At 35.3% G+C, this 18,940-nt stretch overlaps 3 protein-coding genes across 4 annotated transcripts; 2 read left to right on the top strand and 1 right to left on the bottom strand.

The window, feature by feature from the left end:
* Positions 1–686: 686 nt before the first annotated feature.
* On the top strand, positions 687–2,377 carry LOC129890913 (F-box/kelch-repeat protein At3g06240). Its single transcript, XM_055966318.1, has one exon. It carries the CDS (start codon positions 687–689, stop codon positions 1,791–1,793), a length of 1,107 nt encoding a protein of 368 aa, XP_055822293.1. The 3' UTR covers positions 1,794–2,377.
* Positions 2,378–4,022: 1,645 nt separating this feature from the next.
* LOC129883832 (ubiquitin-like-specific protease ESD4) lies at positions 4,023–9,405 on the top strand. The gene is made up of 9 exons (XM_055958360.1): positions 4,023–5,144; positions 5,229–5,308; positions 5,389–5,482; positions 5,606–5,704; positions 6,576–6,668; positions 6,752–6,871; positions 7,101–7,204; positions 8,273–8,345; positions 8,932–9,405. Exons 1-9 carry the CDS (start codon positions 4,164–4,166, stop codon positions 8,992–8,994), a joined length of 1,707 nt encoding a protein of 568 aa, XP_055814335.1. The 5' UTR covers positions 4,023–4,163; the 3' UTR covers positions 8,995–9,405.
* Positions 9,406–9,539: 134 nt separating this feature from the next.
* On the bottom strand, positions 9,540–18,046 carry LOC129883806 (kinesin-like protein KIN-13A). 2 transcript variants are annotated; one of them, XM_055958358.1, is made up of 15 exons: positions 17,985–18,046; positions 17,817–17,879; positions 17,201–17,297; positions 16,858–17,095; positions 16,024–16,245; positions 15,056–15,235; positions 14,287–14,391; positions 14,047–14,124; positions 13,789–13,870; positions 13,101–13,263; positions 12,271–12,600; positions 11,492–11,710; positions 10,816–11,413; positions 10,643–10,708; positions 9,540–10,060 (listed from the first exon to the last, which is right to left on the bottom strand). In XM_055958358.1, exons 4-15 carry the CDS (start codon positions 17,038–17,040, stop codon positions 9,878–9,880), a joined length of 2,409 nt encoding a protein of 802 aa, XP_055814333.1. In that variant the 5' UTR covers positions 17,041–17,095; positions 17,201–17,297; positions 17,817–17,879; positions 17,985–18,046; the 3' UTR covers positions 9,540–9,877. The 2 variants fall into 2 exon arrangements, with proteins under 2 accessions (XP_055814333.1, XP_055814334.1); XM_055958359.1 differs by having other exon boundaries at positions 16,858–17,092.
* Between the last annotated feature and the right edge of the window lie 894 nt (positions 18,047–18,940).

Genomic DNA, 18,940 nt, shown 5'->3' with positions numbered 1-18,940 from the left:
TTCGAGGATGACGTTTTCAATAGATTTTTTTTTATTTTCATGGTTTGAACCCGAGACATCTGATTAATGGTGATCCAGTTTCACTATTGCACCACAATTTATGTTGGTCGTATCAAATTAACTTAATAATCTTTCATGTACACCATAATCATTCAAATAAAATATTCATGTAACACAATATATATATATATATATATATATAATCCTTATCAGGATGTGAAGCTTATGAACGACTTTAAGTTGTTTCTTTTCAATATACTAAATTGTAGAGAAATTATTGATAGAGAACGCTTTCTTGTATTGAAGAATTCTACGTCATAGATATTCTAACAACAAACTACCTAGCTTAACTAGTTGGCAGCTCCGCATCGTGAACTGCATCGGAAAGGGCATCCGATCTCTCTTTTATGGGCTCTTTTCCTCGTATCTGACCTATCCGAGTTAGCCCTCCCAAGCGGACAAAGAGGTGGATCATCTAATCTTGAAATAGGTCATTTGAACTATCCCGATCTTTTATCTGTTCATTTCTTTAGGTATCTGAATCATACGATTCTGAGGATTCTGCTTTTCACATTCATTCTACAAATTTAAATTAGTACTATACAAAAACAAAAATTATTTTTATATGAGTGCCAACAAGTGGAGAGTGAAGCCAAAATTCTCACTCAATCCTCCCCCCCCAAAAAATGTCCATTTTCAATGTAGCAAATCTCCCTCAAGAACTCTTAATCAACATCTTTTGCAGATTACCTGCAAAATCCATAGGCCAATTAAGGTGTGTATCAAATCCATTAAATTCTCTTCTCACTGATAAACAATTCCTCAAAATTCACTTCACTAGTAGCCACTTTCAAGAACCTGAAAAACTCATTCTTTTATCAATTTCCCACTCTTTTCACGCTATAACCTTAAAAAATAATGGTATTTTTTCAAATTCCATCAATTTTAAGCAAACCCCAAGTGACCAATTTGTTGAAATCTGTGGATCTTGTAATGGGTTGGTCTTGATTTTGAATAAAGATGACACTATACTTTTAATAAACCCCATAACCCTAGATTTCAAGAAAATCCCAAATTCCCCTTTTGCTCTTGATCCAATTGGTAGTTTTAGTATGTATGGATTTGGGTATGATTATGTGAATGATGATTATAAGATTGTTGTGATTTCTCGTTATGACCATGATAATGAATATGGGCCTGATATTTTAGACATGTTTATGGATATTTACTCATTAAAAATTGGATCTTGGAAGAGGATTAAGAGTTCACCTTATGATCATGCTGTTCCTGAGCTTGCTTCTGGTGTTTTTGTGAATGGTGCTTTGCATTGGTTAGCTAGTAAAATGCCTGATTATTCATCTGTTATTGGTACTTTTGTGTTGAGTGATGAAGAGTTTGTTGAAGTTCCAGCTCCTAAAAGTCTTGATAAAGATAAATTTGTGTTCAATAAACTTGTGGTGCTTAAAGGGTGTCTTTGTATGGTTGTTGATAATCCAGAGGGTAATAGAATTGATGTTTGGATGATGAAAGAGTATGGTGTGGAGGAATCTTGGACAAAGTTTTGTGTTGATGGAATTGATTTTTATGACTTTTTGAAACCTTTATGTTTTATAAGAGATGATGAAGTTGTGGTGAATGTGGATGGGGAGAAGTTGATGATTTATAATTTGGAAGAAGAGAGATCAAGGGACTTGGAAGTTGATGGAATTCTTGATAGGTTTGATAGTGTTGGAACTTTTGTGGAGAGTTTGGTATCTCCCGCGGATCCCAACTTGTTTGAAATTGAGGCGTAGTTATTGTTGTTATACTCTTGTACTTCCTCATTTCAATATTCCTATTTCCAAGAAATGAGGAGACAACTAAGGGGGGGGGGTGGAACGATATAAGTTTTTTCAACCTTAATCAGAAGTATCAGATTCGAGTCTTTAGAAAGGAGTTCTTCTCGGTGGGGAACTATGGAGTTTTTTCAACCTTTATAAGAAGTATCAGATTTGAGCCTTCAAAATGGAGTCCTTCTCGGTGGGAGCACTAAGATCTCTCCGTAATGGACTTTCTACGATATAAATCTGAATTAATTGGATCGGGAGCACTAAGATCTCTCCGTAATGGACTTTCTACGATATAAATCTGAATTAATTGGACCAGTGACTTGTGGACATTGAATGCTCCAAGGGAAAAGAAAGTTGCGCTTGGAAGTATTTTTGAATCAATCTAGATGTTTCATGTATTGTACATTAGTAGCAGTTTAATCTTTTCTTCATATGTTTGAGAAATTTTGTGGAGTGTCATCACAAGGGGAATATAATGTATATAGCGTGTTGTGCTTTGGAGTATCTTGAAATTTTATGTTATACTATTATATACACAGAGTGTTGAGGCAAAAATACATTTAAAGTATCTCGATTTTTTGAACTTCATATCTGAATGATCGACGAGTTTTCTATTTGAACTATCACCAAATGTTTATTAAAACACATCCCAACAATCACTTTTTCTCATTTTCTACCCAAATGATAGTGATATCTCAGGTAGAAAAAAACAACAACTGATAGTTAAGGTGTGTTTCAATAAACATTCGGTAATAGTTCAGATAGGAAACTCACACACTTAATAATTTAGATACAAAACTTGAAAAAATGAGATACTTAAAGTGTATTTTTTATCATTACCTCTATTACATACAAGTGTAGTTCTTAGCTTTTCTTTCTTACGGCACTTTTAACATTTGAACTTGATTAATTCATTGGTTGTGTTAGCAATGTGGTTTCACTCTTTTATACGTGATTTTTTAACGCTGAAAAAGTTGTTTTAATAAGTGAGTGATAAATTTAGCTTTAAAGTATGACTATCAGTATATAATTGTTGAACAAGTATAACTTATTTTGATAGTAAATGAACAAATATGACTATATTTGTTTCTATTAACGAACAGATATAACTATTGACTCAAAGTTAAAATTTTAATAACACATCATAAGATTTTTAATAAAATTTATGCACATTTTATTTGAAGTTCACTTTTTAAATATTTCTTAGATGCAAAACTATAAATTTATTATTTTGTAAAATTCAATTTCCTTCAAATATAACAGTTGACTCAGAAAAAAATAAATTTAAATCAGAACATCAAACCTTTCATAAATTGGAAAAAAAAAATGTATAGGAAGGAAAAATCATAACCAATGGGATAGGTGTATTTGTATGGGTGTGAAAAAACTGAATCGATCAATAAATCGAATTGAAATAAATGTTATTGGGTTATTGGATAAATGGGTTATTAATGATTTTATAAAAAAAAAAATATCGGGTTATTTGTTCGATATTAATTTTTTAATATCGACTTATTAGATAAATCGATAACCCATTAAGACATATTTAATTTACTTTTTTACCCGTACATAAATATTAAATATTAATATCAATACTTTATTGGCTACTACCTGTGTCATTTAAGTTTCAATTCACATTATTATCTTAGTTCTTTTATTTGTGTTGCACTTGTATAGTTATTTTCAAGTTAGTTACTACTGAATCTATTTTATGAGCATTCTGTAAAGTTACGTATTGTCTTGTTGAGTCAAATTATTGAAGAAGTCATATATTGTAATTATTTTATAAGTATTTTCTTATTGGTTAAATCAAAAATCGAAATATTAAGGACCAAAATCGAAAAATCAAAAAACGATAAAAAATAACTTATTGATTTGATTATTAATTTGGTATATTTAAAAATTAAAAAATAATAAATCAAATTAATAATATATAAAATCAAACCAAACAGATGGATGTACGCCCTATGTATTTGTACTAATCAACGAGAGAGGAAAAAAATGCATAAATTTGCTCACTTATTTGAATAACACCAAATAAATTTTAAAAAATTTGATAATTATATTACTTGTCGGCTAACAATTTTATTTATATTTAAAATATTTTTTAATAATACCCAAATATATTTAACCCTTTTCTGTAATTTATTTAAATTTCAAAACTGTACAAATTCTCCAAAATTAGCTGACTTTTTTCACATTGCTAAATATATCAAAACCGCCAAAAAAAAAAATTCCCCCCCTAATCAGAATTTTTTCTTCTTAATTTCTGTTCAAACTGAACATTAGCGAGTTCTTGATGATTTCTGAGCAAATTGAAGAATTTCTTCTTCTATGGGGGCATTAACGAGCAATAGGAAGCGAGGTAATGATTTTTTCTCTTCGAATTACAAAACCCCACTTTCAAATTTGTCCAAAAAGCTCAAACTTTCAGCTCTAAATCCACCATTATCAAGTGAAAGTAAATCAACTGTACAGAGGTTTTTCAAGTACCCAGATCCGATAAACCCAATTCGAAGAGAAGTTCATGCTCCTTGTAGGAAATTGAGATTTGGGTCTAAGCAAACGACGTCGTATATTGTGAATTACAAGGGGGGTCCTGAAATGGGTAATTCTTCATCAAGAAAGCATGAGGAAACTAAAAGAAGTGATTTTGTTGGTTTGAGGAGTTTGAAGAATGATACTGAAGTGATACATATTGATGAGGATGATGAGAATGATAAAGAGGGGGTTTGTGAGGATTCGAGTGTCGAGGAAGTGGAAGCTTGGGGTTGTGAAAAAAGTGATCTTTTGGGCAAAAATTTGCTGGAGGTTGATTATGCTAAAGAGGGGGGTTTTGAAGATTCGGATGTCGAGGAAGTGGAAGCTTGGGGTTGTGAAAAAAGTGATCTTTTGGGCAAGAATTTGTTGGAGGTTGATGAGGATGATGATGCTAAAGAGGGGGGTTTTGAGGACTCGAGTATAGAGGAAGTGGAAGCTTGGGGTCGTGAAAAAAGTGATGTTATGGGCCAGAATTTGATGAAGGTTGATGATGATGTGGAAATTTTGGATGGTAAGGATTCATCCGCGGTAACAACGGGTTTGGATGATGGAAATTTGAAGGAAGAGAGTGTGGGAAAGATGATAGACTCATTAGATATGAAACCCACGTCCGATTCCTACTTTTATGTCCCTTTGTATAAGAAACTTCTTGGTTCAGTGGAGAAAATAAGTGATAAGCTGAAAAGAATACATTTTCAGATAGGATTTAATGAGAAGTGTATCGAAACGAATAGGTTGTTGCGGCCTCAAAAGAAAGGAGAACAGGATAAAGAGGTAGCGTGATGGAATCTGCTTTATAATGTGGTTTGGGTGTGTTCATAGTTTAATTTCCTCATTTTGGTGTTTATTAACTTGCAGGATGTGATTGCAGAACCATTTGTGCCTCTCACTGAAGAGGAACAGGATGAGGTTTCTTGTGCTTTATCAAAATCTAATCGGTATGATTTGTATGCATTTCATTTTTATGAGGCTCAATTTGTGATCTCTTCATATGTTGTATCTGTCTAATTCTGTGCAGGAGAAAGGTTTTGGTAACCCATAAAAGCTCCAATATTGATATTACTGGAGAAATATTGCAATGTTTGAGACCCGGGCAATGGTTGAATGATGAGGTGATACTTTATGCTCAGTTCCCTATCCAGGGGTAGGAGGGTTAAAGATTTAGTGAAGCTGAATATGGAAAAGAAGAAAAAATGTAATGAGTTTTAATGTCATGGATGGCTTGTTCTTTGCAGGTTATCAATGTGTATCTTGAACTGCTAAAAGAGAGAGAGAAAAGGGAGCCCCAGAAGTTCTTGAAATGTCATTTCTTTAACACATTCTTTTACAAGAAGGTCAGTTCTCTCACTTTCAGCTCAAAATTTGTGTTTGACAACAATTCTCGGTTGATATAGGGGCTTGGTCTATAATAGTTATCCGAAAGTCGAAGTGTTGCCTTGCTGATTTATGTCTGTTGTCTACTTTGTGATTGTCCAACAACAATAATGTAATTCATCAATAAGAAAAATAAGTTGTTAATTAAAAAAAAAGTTTTTTAAGTCATGAATATGAATAGAAGAGTTTTTGTCTGAAGTGTGGAAACATCAGATTACAAGATGAGTTTAGTACTTATGTGTACATATGTGTATATACATAGATATAAGTTACTATCCATGTCTCTAGTGTGCCTATAATGTTGTGCTTGAAGAGAAGATACATGGAAGTTTTTTGTCTTTCTTTATAACTGACTCCGGGGCCACTCTTCATGTGCCTATGGTTGGTAATGGCTTACAATACTTTCCTGGTTTCTCCAGTAGATTTAGATACTGTATGGAATGTGCTGACTATTGCTTGCAATAAAATGCAATCTCAGTCTACATATTTGCCTAAGCATGTCACACTCTCTTTCCATTAAGCTTGCACTTCAAGAGTAGAGTATGAAGTATTTGTCTTCTCTATCAGACTCCTTGTCTGGTCCATAAGTACCGTAGTTGGAAGTTTGCATTACCAATTTTTTTCCCTAGAACTGATATATTCATGAAATATTTTGTTTGTACACTGATCTGAAAGTGGTCGACTTGTTATTAGGTTTAAAAAAATATCTGATTTTGTTCATATTATAAGGTTGCAATGTCAATTACGGTTTATTATCACCTTACTGAAACTATGTCTTGAGAATTTAATTGAAAATCTGCTCATTCCATGGAAATATTACTGCATTTGCAGTTGATAAGTGGCAGGGGAGGCTATAACTATCAATCTGTTAGGAGATGGACATCCCAAAGAAAGCTGGGTTACTGCCTCCTTGAATGCGATAAAGTAAAAGTTCTTCATTTATTTTCCTGTTCTTACTTTGTTTTGCTATCTGTTGTGTACTAATTTGATTCTCCTAATTTACTTAGATATTTGTCCCTATCCACAAAGAAATACATTGGTGTTTAGCTGTTATCAATAACAAGGATAAGAAGTTCCAATATCTTGATTCACTCAGAGGAAGGGACAGTAACGTGTTGAAAGTGCTGGTAAGTTTGGTATCTGTACAAAGGAAAACTTGTTGAGACATGTTACCTTTTGTCTATTCTTAATATTAATATTTTCTGATATTCTCTTCTTTCTTGACCATAATATGCAAAGTAGAATCTAGTTTATTTGTGACTGGGAAAAGGGTGTTGAGGAAAGAGTAGATCTCATGTTTCTTGATTTTTCGCTCTAGCTTGATGGATGTTACAATTTGTTGATATCTATGTGCAGGCTAGTTACTTTGTTGATGAGGTGAAGGACAAGTGTGGGAAACACATAGATGTTAGTTCATGGAAGCAAGAGTTTGTTGAGGACCTTCCAGAGCAAAAGAATGGGTGTGTTGACACTTTGGTCTAATGATTCCTCCCAAACATATTTGAGACTCTGATATTTATTACTGCTATTTTCTGTTAACCTCTTCAGCTGATTGAGTTTTATTGGAGATTGTTCAGTGGTTCTTGTAGAAACTTATTCCTTATTAAGTTTTACTTAAATGAGAAGAAGGCATTTTCTATAAGTTGACCTTAGATTTTCACTTCCCCTGCCATATAGCAGTTGTTAAGCATTCGGGAAGACACTTCTCTTTGACCTGCTAAATAACACTTCAACATTGGCTTTCTCTTGGTTGCTATATGGAGTGTCCCTCTACAAGGCACGAGTAGTTGAGATTCTGATAATATCGTGGGAAATCTTGGCCTGTTTAAGCATAGTAATGTTCAGCCTCATACTAGTATAGATGGTCCTTCAAATCCATTTAATTCAATGTAATTTCGGGTGGAACATGAGTTTAATTCTTAATTTCTAATTATACACTGCTTCTGCTAGAAATGATTAATAGAACTCGAAAAGTAAGAAGGATTCTTGCATTTCATGATATACTTACTTATAATTGGTTACTTTACAGAGAATCTTCTTGGCCTTGGACAAATTGTTTTCAGAAGAATGAAATGCTATTTTTGCATGCTAAGCCTATATAGAATTACAGTTAGAATGTATAAAGGTTTTTCATAAATGTTCAACATTCTGTAGTCGGATATATACATAGGCTATATCCAAGTCTGTTATCTGATTAGTGTTAACCATATCTCGTCGTATTCTTGTTGGTGTTATCCTTAATTTTGCTATGTGAAGGTATTCTCCTTATTTGAAAACAGAAGTTATTCTTGTTTATTATTGTTATTACAGCAAATTGTATTCTGTTTCTTGTGCTTTCCTTGTGAATCTGATTTTAGAGATACTCTGATGCTTGTGAACTTAAATTTTATAGCTATTATTCCCCAAATATCTCAAGTCTGTTGCTAGATTTTCCTTTCATGCAAGAAAATTGAGTCACTTCAGATCTATATTCAGACGGCTTTTGTGTGTTATAATTTGATCAGACTGAGAACTTTCGTTGTGAACAGGTATGACTGCGGTGTGTTTATGATAAAAAATGCGGATTTCTACAGCAGAGATATAGGCCTATGTTTTAATCAGGTAAGCTATGTGCTGCATCATTATCTGGTACTTTTTTACCCTTGACAGTCGCGACACATCACATACCAACTCTGAATGAGAAGACAAAGAAACATTCGGTTTTAAGAAAGATAGGAATGTAAGAGGCAACTTTCAATTGATTAGAGTACCGTGACACATTGATTTCGTATACTTGTATGTTTCTCCAGGCCATACAATAAATTATGCTGCGGTAGTCCAGCTTGAGATAGAACCATTTGAAGTCTATGATACTCATGACTATTTTTTTATCTTCTAGTGCAATCTGTTCAGGAAACTATAAGTTTTTTCTGCAAAAATGTCATGACGTGTTTAAGATCTAAAGTTTCAAAAATCCTTTTTCTTTTTTAAATTTCGTGCCTAGTCAAACACCTTCATATAAAATGAGAAGGAGCAAAGTAGTTCGTTTGCACCATTTGGCAAGTTAGATACTTGGAAAACTCTCAACTTAACTCGTAACTTGGTTAATCGAAACTTTTCTTCCCTTTCCTTTTCATGTTTGGGGGGTGGGGTTTCTGCAAAAATCATGCTAATCAGAAGTCTAAATATTGTTTCCTTTTCTCTGTAGGGAGACATGCCATATTTTAGGATGAGGACTGCCAAGGAGCTCTTGAGGTTGAAAGCAGATTAAACAACCTTGTGCTAAGTTGCGCGGACTCTTTACTTTTGGAGAATCCGATACACACCTGTTGCCATTTTTGAAGAGTCCAAGCAATATAGATCTTGAGCATGCTATTTTTTTGTAATGCAGTATATCCTGTTTTAACAAAGGAATGGGTATGTAGTTCAGTAGTTGGTCTTGGTATGATCGACACGAACCCAACTATTTTTTGAAGACCTTTGTAGTGTTATTTTGTCGAAGTGTGTTATAAATCTTTAGCTAGTTATACTATGCAAGAAATGCTTGAGTTTGGAATTGCTTTTTTAGGTTAATTCAGTCTTTTTGATCCTCGTAGAGCATTCAAATTCGACACCATTTCGATGAAATTCAGAGTTGTAAACATGTGTTTTTTTTCTATATTCTTGAGTATATGAAATCATAGATCTGTTTTTGGGTAAGTCATTCATGTATGTGCATGTAGAGGTATCGTGCGTTTTGACTTGCATAATGAGCTTCCAATTGTCATGATACTTTACCTGATCAAACACATTTAAACCTCAAGCAATACATCCATGAAACTGACTCTGATCAATCTTCAGAAGTGTTCATATCATGATCATAACAAATTTACAAGTTCTGAAATACCCGTCTTGCTTCGTCTCTCTATTAGAAAACGAAGCAAGATGGGTGGTAGATGGGTAGGATTAGAAGACGGGTGCTCAACTCTGTAGTTTCATTTGTTCAAGCTCATGAGAGAACACCATTGTTTTCTTTCTTCTATTTAGTAAAAAACTGAACAATGATTCTTCACCTGATTCATTGTTTGTTTACAATTTTAAAGCTTCTATCTTGCAAGAATTACAAAGGGACAAGTAAATTGGTCAACATTTGATGTAGTAACTAGATTTTATGTCTAACGCGGTACCCTCTTTCTACTCAGTATTTCCTGCTCTTTCAATCGATGCTGGAACCTTGCAAGGCGAGCCTGAAGGCTGACCAAACTTGCTGCTTTGCGTGATAGAACAAAGCTTAGCTGTGTCACATAATTGTCAATGCGACTTCCAGGTTGATCAACTTCTGCCAGCAGTTTCATTTCCTGAGAGCAAAAGAATATATGTTAGTTATAACGAATGCATTAACTAAAACAGTCTCCTTTTTGTTTCTACCAGGTATAAACGTATCCTTTTCATTGTTATGTTAATGGGAACTCAGGGCATAGTAACAAGTTCACGAAATGCAGCTATCGTCACCAGAAGAAAATGGACAAAACATTGAGAAACTAAGACGGGGTCTTTTAAACATATAAAATGAGTGTGCCTGTGTGAGAGAGAGCCAAAACACATACAGATAACTGAGGAAAAAGGAGGCAGCCGACTAAAAGTAAAACAATGGTGAATTACACTACAAGCAAGCATGAACTCCAGAGCCACAAGTGATCAGTGAAAGAGTAGTGTAGGTTCACAGATAAAAAGCATCCAACTATTAGGTGAGAAAGCAGTGCATCCAAGGGAAACACTAAAGGAAATTCAAGTATTATGAAACTCTCGAGAGAAAACAACTTGCAGCTACATTTTGGCAATGACAATGCATAGCACAGAAATGCAGAAACCTCCATGATTCAGGAAGGCAAACAATTAAGAACATTAGCAAAACAAAATTAACATGGGATTTTGCTTACTTCACGAACAATCTCCATTGTATCTTCGATTTCTTTCCTATGGGCAGCTATAAGGGTCTCTTCTTCCTGTATGAAGAAAGAGGACAATTACAACATCATTGGAAAAGTTCATCACAGAATTTAAAGAGAAAAAAATAACAAAATGGAAAGCAAAAGGCATAATAAACACTAACCTCGAGTATTTCATTGATATTTTCATCACGAGGAGGTGAAGAAACTTCATTTTGTCTTGATCCAACACTTTTTGTGGGGGTACTTGTAGATTGTTGTCTATAACTTGTAGAAGATGAATCAACGCTTGCGACATCTTTTCTTGACCAATTTCCTGGCCGTTCTGGCTTTTCAGGTTTCTCATCCCTGTATGCTTTCCTTCGAGGTGGAGACACTTTCGGCACCTTGTCCACTACATCAGCTGAACTTTGCAAATTGGTTGTCGAGTATAGTTTCTGGCCAGCTGGAATGCCGTAGGCATTTTTCACCTCAACCCTGTCCTTCTCCATACCACCAGAATTTGCCCCACTTTCCTGCCAACCGTTGTCGGTAAGACTTGAACCAAACCTAGAGGGTTGTTTATCAAAATCACTAGAAGGCATGCAAGATGTGCTTTCTTTCTCCATAGCCTTTCTGCTTGTGTCCAATACTTTAGATTCTTGAGGCTGCTCATAAGCATCTCCTGCTCCAGCGGGAACAGCCAAAGTTGGCGCTGAAGACGGTATTAAACTCGCACTCTGATCTTTCTTTGTGTTTCCACTTTTGGATAGACTTTTCACCCTGTTAATCTCATTTTAGTATAACCCCATGCTTGATAGGGAACAATAAAATCAACCCACGCTTAAAGAAATATTTTACCTGTCAGCATATCTCAATGTATTGATTGTATGTTCACATGATCCTGCATTAGGAGAGATGCAGGAAATCATAACGGTTCTTGAGTTACCAACAAAGGAGTCACGAAGCACCTCAGTAAGTTTGCTCCCACGGAATGGAATATGAATCTGGTCATTGTCGAGAGCGCGGATACACTCTTTAAGAGCCAACAAACTCTTATTAATTTCTGCTCCTTCAATCCTGAAAAAGAAACCAATATGTAGATTTCAAATATGCTACCTGAACAACTTAGCAGCAAGGCCCATAAAGTATGCAAGAGAAGGGGTGGGGGCGGAGAGAAAAAGAAAAGCAGCCATGATATGGAGCCTTTAAGTAAATTCTGAGAAGCACACAAGCTTCTAAGTGCTGAATACTCCTGTAAAGTACAGTTTCAGACTGGCCTAAGTGGACACTTGAAGATTTCCAGCCGCAGAAAGTAAGGTACTTGACACAGCCAAGCTCTTCGCTTCCAGTGTTTGGAAGATCAACCTTTGAGCAAAAAATTCTGAATAATTACATCTAACATACAAAACTATCTTCATGACCTCGTAATTTTAGTCCTTACAGAATAAGATTGAGAAACATCCTAGCTGTTCCCAGCTAGAACTCTCCGAGGATCTATGTTAAAATGGCTCAGTGAAATGACTTTTAAAACAGATGCACAACATCTAAGGAAAACAAAGCCAAAGGGAAAAAGAGAAACCATCTCAGAAAAGGGAGGCATAATGAGGTGCAGTAAGAAGGGTCCTATGAGAACTTACCTTGTTTGTCGGTCATTATCAGTTGTGTCTGCCCCTCTCTCGCTACCAGCAAGGTCAATAAAAGAAATCTTCCCAACAACTTTCCCACCCTTGGAATCATTAACATCATTATTTCTTCTGGATTCCTTGACCTCATTAGGTTTCTTGACAGCAAGCTGCAATATCGCATGTGATCTTGATGATTCCTCATTTGCACCAGTTGATCCAGTACTTCTTGCAGCATTTCCCCTCTCTATATACTCTTTAACAATCTGCACATCTGAAACTTCAAATTCCTGGAGTCCAACAATACACACCTGCTGCCGCCCATCTTCCCTCATACAGAGTTTCCTACATAAAGTATGGACTAGCTGGTAAGAAACTGGCAAAGAATAGATATTTCACAGATGAAGCATCATATCCATGAGCGAAAATATAAGCAGTTTTTACAATGATTTCAATCATCTTTTAAATGGACAACCAAGACAACATGCTCCCAAGTCCCAACCACCGTATTGACTTAGCCACATAGTCATCAAACCATTTAGGACATACAAGTTTCCAATGTCTACCTTTCGGTTTTTAAGTTCCTCTATTTTTGTGAGAAATTATTGATAGGAGTACCATTATTCTCCTCACATCATAGACTAAATTGTGGACCCAATACCAGGTTCCAGACAATGCAAGTTTCCGATTGGCGTCATGCAAATCATGGGACCCAATGCCAGGTTCTAGGCTACACAAGTTTTTGATTTGTGTCGTGCATGACATTACCTAGTGTCATTAGAGCATGTGCAAAATCCCTTAAATAAGGTGAAAAGAAATTTCCGAAGCATTATAAGGATACCAACCTCCGATCACCAAGAAGATCAAACAGTTTTCCACCATATATTTCAAAAAAGCTGAGCCACAACTTGAACTTCTGATTACGATAAATTGGCTGATGCAACAACCTAACAAGATCCTCTGCTGCTCTAAGAGGCAATGGTTGCATTGTGTATGTCTTACCACTCCCTAAATCAAAATAAAAAGAAAGTACAAATAAATAACCAATTATAAAGCAGTTGAAGCAAGTTTAACATTGCTAAAAACAGCATTTAGAAAATGACTAGTTTAGTTTCAATATGAAATTACTGATCCTCTACTTTAAAAGCACATTCATCTCCGCCAAAAGAGCATATGAATTTCTTCCATTATGCCATCAGCAGACATGCATGAATATACTAGCTATACTTAAAGGAAGAATTATCAAAAGAAGGAACCAAAACATTTGAAATTATATGGAACATATTGACAACAACAACAACAACAACATACCCAGTGAAATCCAAGTGGGGTCTGGGGAGGAGGGATATGGAACATGCTGAGATCAACAATATTTTTTTTCTTTTTTTGAATAAGGTAAGATATTAATAAAGTAGTACCAAGAGAGTACTAGCATATTGGTGGGGGAGGGGGACAACAACTAAGTAGGAGAAGATTATAGTAAGCAGCCTCCGGTAACAAAATGAATCAAGCATGTGAAGAAACGCAGCAGACCTGTCTGGCCATAAGCAAAGCAAGTAGCTTTTGTGCGCTGAAAGATGGTTGGGATAATTGGTTCCACGGTGGCTCGATAAACCTGCAAAGCAGTGGATATGGGATGAAGTTACAAGAAACTGGTTGGTAAATCATCTACTGTTGAAAAGATGATAAATTGAAGGTAGTCCAAATCAGTTTTGAAAATTTTTCAGACAACCTTTGTATAAATCAGCAATCTTTGTGACTAAATCTTCTATTTAGGTAATGAAATGATACCTGATCATTCGTCACATACTCATCGAGAACAGCGTCAAAACAGAACTCATGCTTCTCAACATAAGCAGTCAAGTCCACCTTCATAATACAAACAAAGATCAGTTCCTCACAAATTGGAAAAGTCAAATTAGATGTATCCTAGAAAAAATTAGTTAGGTCAAAATAAGTCCTATAAGCAAACATCAGATACTGAATCAAGTTATCCATAAATCAAACTCTACGTGAAAACGAATTTTAGACCTTAAGCTTGGGTTCATGAACTGTGAGACAATCATTGTCTGATACAGTGACAATGTCATCCTCTTTCCGAGCAACTTCCTTCTTGTTTAAAGGTCTCTTGCGCACCTACCAAACACTAATGTCAGCTTTGGAAATTGCAAAGAGAAAGAACCAACAGATATCTCAACAACCAGGAATCACACGCGAAGAAGGGAGTCAAAGAACAGAAATTAGTAAAAGCAGTAGGACGATCTTTTATAGAACTAGCGGGCATATATTAATCACTAGAAAGAAACATACAGAGACAAGTATTATGTAAAGTGTAACTCATTGAAAAGTGACTGACCAATGGTTGTAACATCTAGAAAATGTCTAGAAAACAGTCATGCAGTTGAAATACCAAATACTACGCACTTATATTTCATTCAATTTCAAATAAACGCGAGCTGTGAAGACCCTCAGAATCTTTTGTAGGATGTCCTCAAATAACATCACGTTTAACCAATGTGAAGCGAGCACTTAAGTTGGTTTTGTAGGCAAACTCAAACATGCTCTTTACGTAATAAAGCATTTGTTGGCGTAACAGAGCAAACTACCATCTTAGAAATGGAAGATGATGGTAATTGAATGATTAGGAATTAGAATCCAGTAAGAGAACATGCCTCAAAATCCAGTTTATATGCCAAATCAGCACAACATAGATATCATTATCTTATCATATCCTACCAACCAAAGACAAAAAATCTTCGCATTTCTAATAGTGTCGCATGCATTTGAACCAGCTACTTACCACTACTTTAATCTTCGCCACGTTGTTTTCTCTTCCATTATTTTCTTTTTCAATTGTGGATAATCCCGCGGCAGCATTTGCCTCTGGTTGTGCTTTCTGCTGTTGATCGTTGTCACTATCAGATGCTCTGTTTACCCCCGACATGAAAGGTGACACCTCAAACGGCTCTGGAATTACATGCTAAAATGAAAATAAGGCCAGAGAATTAGTAAGAAAAAAAGTCCTCTCTATATCACAAAAGAGTCAGAAACATTACAAGACACATGGCCTGGTATTCACAAATGAGAAAGATTTGGATCAGACTAACTGTTTAGAAATGATCTTGATTCTTACTAAGAGTGATGATTATGAAAGAAAGAACACATCTGGTCTACAACCTCTTAAAATTCAAGCAGAATAGGGACAATATCCACAAATAAGGATCTTCACAAGATATGACTAGTTATCCATCAGACTTATAAAAGAAAAGACTAGTTATCTGTTATCCAGCAGAAGGAAACGCGTATTTCATTGGATACAAATGATAAAACCAACTCATTGGGTTTCATCAAAATGCAAAAAATCATAAGGTGAGTTATTCCACAATTAGTGCAAAGCAAGCTTTTAAATCCCTCCCACCACCACCCACCCACCCAAATCTCAGAATTTTTTTCCAATTCCAGACATAAATTCAGTATTTCTTGTCTCATTAAGTCCACAATCTTAAGACTAAACCACTTTATTGTTAAATATAATAATGAATAAGATAATTACAGCTCTCAATCTATCTGAACACGTTAACCCCCAGTGACATCTGTTTGTACAATTAGTAACAAAGGGAAAACAAAGTAATTCCTTTACTGTTATACAGTTATCTGAAAAAGGATGAGAAGCCTCCACTGGAACTAGGTAGACCAGCCGTCTTCTCTCAGTTAGAGTAAAGAAGGAACTAGGTAGTAGATAGGTCAAGACTTAAATGAGACCCTTACCTCAGTTAAGAGTTCAGTGTCATCCATGGAATGAAGATCCAACAGCCCAGCTCCGAAGTCTCCTCTGAACTCAGGAGAATAAAGGCCATCTGATGATCCAAACCCTCCTGGACTTTGGGCTGTTGGAGTATATGGATCAGAAGCAGATTCGCCATTAAGGTTCAGGTTTCTCATCAATTTGAAAAGTCTCTGTTTCTCTTCCATAGACTGTGCTCCATATCCCTTCAAACAATATCCAGGCTTTCAAATTATAGCGAACATAATATGCAACATCCAAACAAACTAAGAAATGATAAAACCGGCACGGTAAAGAACCACATGAAAGAGAAGACAGGTGAATTAGAGAGAAAAGGATAAAACTCCATGATCTGGATACTCAGCTGCCGGAATTGCAACTAAGGCCAATGGAGTTCAGGAGGAATCAATGGTTGTTAGATATAATTAGAACAAGATGGAGAATAGGGAGCAATGTGCAATGCTTGTGTATAAGTGCATTACATATAATCACATTTGGCAGAAGGGTAAACCAAATAAAAGAAAGGCCTTTAGGTACTACAGCAGACATACAAGGACTGTTCAATTTGACAAATACCACAGCGTAAAATCCTAAAGACAATGAGTGCACATCTGAAAACACAATATGTTTAAGGTTTTACTTAAAATCTTCAAAATGCATAGTGTTCCAGTATGATGCAGTGATGAAAATACACCCCCTTTCTTATGACACCTACTAATTTTGTCAACTTAGATTCAACCGGAAATGTACAAAATCTTCAGCGTGTACTTAAACATTAGCAGAAAAAACACAGGTGATTATGAAGTAAGTTTTTAAACCTGCATAAGCAGGTTTGGAAGCAGACGGTGATCCACACCAGTAGATGCCAAATGCTGTAATCCGGCAGACTGACGCCATCGCGCCATGACAGCATCCCCTGCATCACCAGCTGGGCTGGCATTGCCCGGGTGATCATATAGAGCAGTAGCCGCTGCATTGCTCTGCTGTGTCTGACCACCCATATGGCGCTGTGATCGGCGTTGAGGAGCCAATTTCAAGGTCTGTTATTCAATACTTCTAACAACAGCAGCAAAAGTTCAAAAACATCAAAATTCTGCCATTAATCACAAAAAATATGCTAAAGAAAAAAAAACATTTGTAGATTATGATTCAGGTGCTTACAGGGAGGAGAAAAGTCGAAATCAAAGCTGCACATTCACGTGCTATCACGTGTAAATCCAGCAAAGTTGAAAGCAACAGTAAACCAATCGATTTTCACCTAATTCAAAAAATACTGCATAATTCAACACTCTGAAACCTGAATCGTCCCAATATAGCATGAATCATAAAATGTTATGGCTTGTTGTACCGAACGATTGCATTTGTACTTTTGAGAATTCAAACATACAGACTACAACTCCCCAAAATCCGATACAACGAACCATTCATAACATAGAAATGAACAACTCTACGCGAATAAAAACTAAAACAACCATTCATAATCCATTTCCAACTAAATCAAAATTACAAAGTACAACTCCGCATGCCTACAGTACAACCATCCATAACATAGAAACGACCAAATCCACGCAAAACAAAAAAACTCAAACACATTAAATCATCAACATTCACAGTACGATTCTAGCGATCTACAAACTTCTCAGAAAACCAAAAGCATTTCGGAGATTGTGAAAAATCAAAATTACAAAGTACAACTTCTCAAGCCTACTGTACAACAATTCACTGCATAAAAACAAACAAATCAACACGAACAACAAAAAAAAAACATTATCAGTACCTGAAAATTAGTTCCGGCGATTCCGATGATTCCGGCGATCTACAGAACTTTCCAGAAACAGATCTGAGAGAAATGTAGACAAAATTAATCGCTAATTTCTATGAATTCGAAGAAGGAGAATTGCTTTGAAGCAATGATCATACAAAAAAAAATTATTCAATTTTCTACCTTTTTTTCTGATAGAGAAATTGTCTGTCCAATTTTTATATATAATCTGTGTCTGTAAAATGTGCCTCATTTTATATAATTTGTTGACAGGTGTGATATTTTTGAAAATAAAAGGATTAAACGGCTAAATTTTGAAATATTTGGATGGACTAATATACCCCTAGAATGATGATAAATTACGAATATATTACGTTCGTAATTTATTTTCTTATCTGGTGTTCGGTACAAGATTGAATTCTGACTAATCTGAATAAACACCATGTAAGGGTCCATAAAGGATAAGACGCTTCTGATCAGGATATTTTTCATACGGTAAATTACCTAATTACATAAAAATTCTTATCATATTTATTAATTCTTCATATAATATGAAATATTTATATATTATCTTGCTAATTAATAATTTTATATTAGATTTCACGTCATATATCTAGATACATGTATTTTTGTTATCATATATACTCTACTAAGGGAGAGAGGCGAGAGAGGGGGAGAGAGGTGCGAGATAGAAGGGAGGTGAGCGAGAAATTTAGTGTATCTCAGATACATAAGAATCACACTAGATACATGTATCTGGAAAATCAGATACACACTGAAATGCAGATACTTATAGAGAGAGGCGGCGCGAGAGAAGGAGATATGCAAGCGAGATAGGAGAGATGCGAACGAGAGAGTCGGTATATCCAGATACATGCGAATCCACAATGTATCTGAAATAAATTTCACCTAATTTTGATCCCGTGTATTTGAAGACCAAAATCTGGTACGAATGATAATTTCGAAAACTCAAAAAAAACACGTAATTAGATCCTAAACTAGCGATATTTATGTTATTTGCCCTTTTTCATACACAAACATTTTAAAAAAATCTTTTTTCAATTTCGTCCCTACAAATTTGGCAGAACTAAGAAGACACTTCTGCACAATAATCTTGTTTCCACAGAATTATAGATTTT

This window comes from Solanum dulcamara, chromosome 1 (assembly GCF_947179165.1).
Source record: "Solanum dulcamara chromosome 1, daSolDulc1.2, whole genome shotgun sequence".
In the NCBI taxonomy this organism is placed as follows: Eukaryota; Viridiplantae; Streptophyta; class Magnoliopsida; order Solanales; family Solanaceae; genus Solanum; species Solanum dulcamara.
The sequence above is the reverse complement of the archived record's forward strand: the minus strand, read 5'-3'. Positions and strand labels throughout refer to the sequence as shown.

Excerpts from the sequence above, each read along its gene's own strand:
- LOC129883806 (XM_055958358.1), bottom strand. The coding sequence starts at position 17,040 with ATGGGTGGTCAGACACAGCAGAGCAATGCAGCGGCTACTGCTCTATAT. Across the intron at positions 14,125-14,286 it reads TTCATGAACCCAAGCTTAAG|GTGGACTTGACTGCTTATGT; the intron begins GTCTAAAATTCG and ends TGTATTATGAAG. Across the intron at positions 13,264-13,788 it reads CTTTGCTTATGGCCAGACAG|GGAGTGGTAAGACATACACA; the intron begins GTCTGCTGCGTT and ends ATTTTGATTTAG.
- LOC129890913 (XM_055966318.1), top strand. The coding sequence starts at position 687 with ATGTCCATTTTCAATGTAGCAAATCTCCCTCAAGAACTCTTAATCAAC.
- LOC129883832 (XM_055958360.1), top strand. The coding sequence starts at position 4,164 with ATGGGGGCATTAACGAGCAATAGGAAGCGAGGTAATGATTTTTTCTCT. Across the intron at positions 6,872-7,100 it reads GTAACGTGTTGAAAGTGCTG|GCTAGTTACTTTGTTGATGA; the intron begins GTAAGTTTGGTA and ends ATCTATGTGCAG. Across the intron at positions 8,346-8,931 it reads TAGGCCTATGTTTTAATCAG|GGAGACATGCCATATTTTAG; the intron begins GTAAGCTATGTG and ends TTTTCTCTGTAG.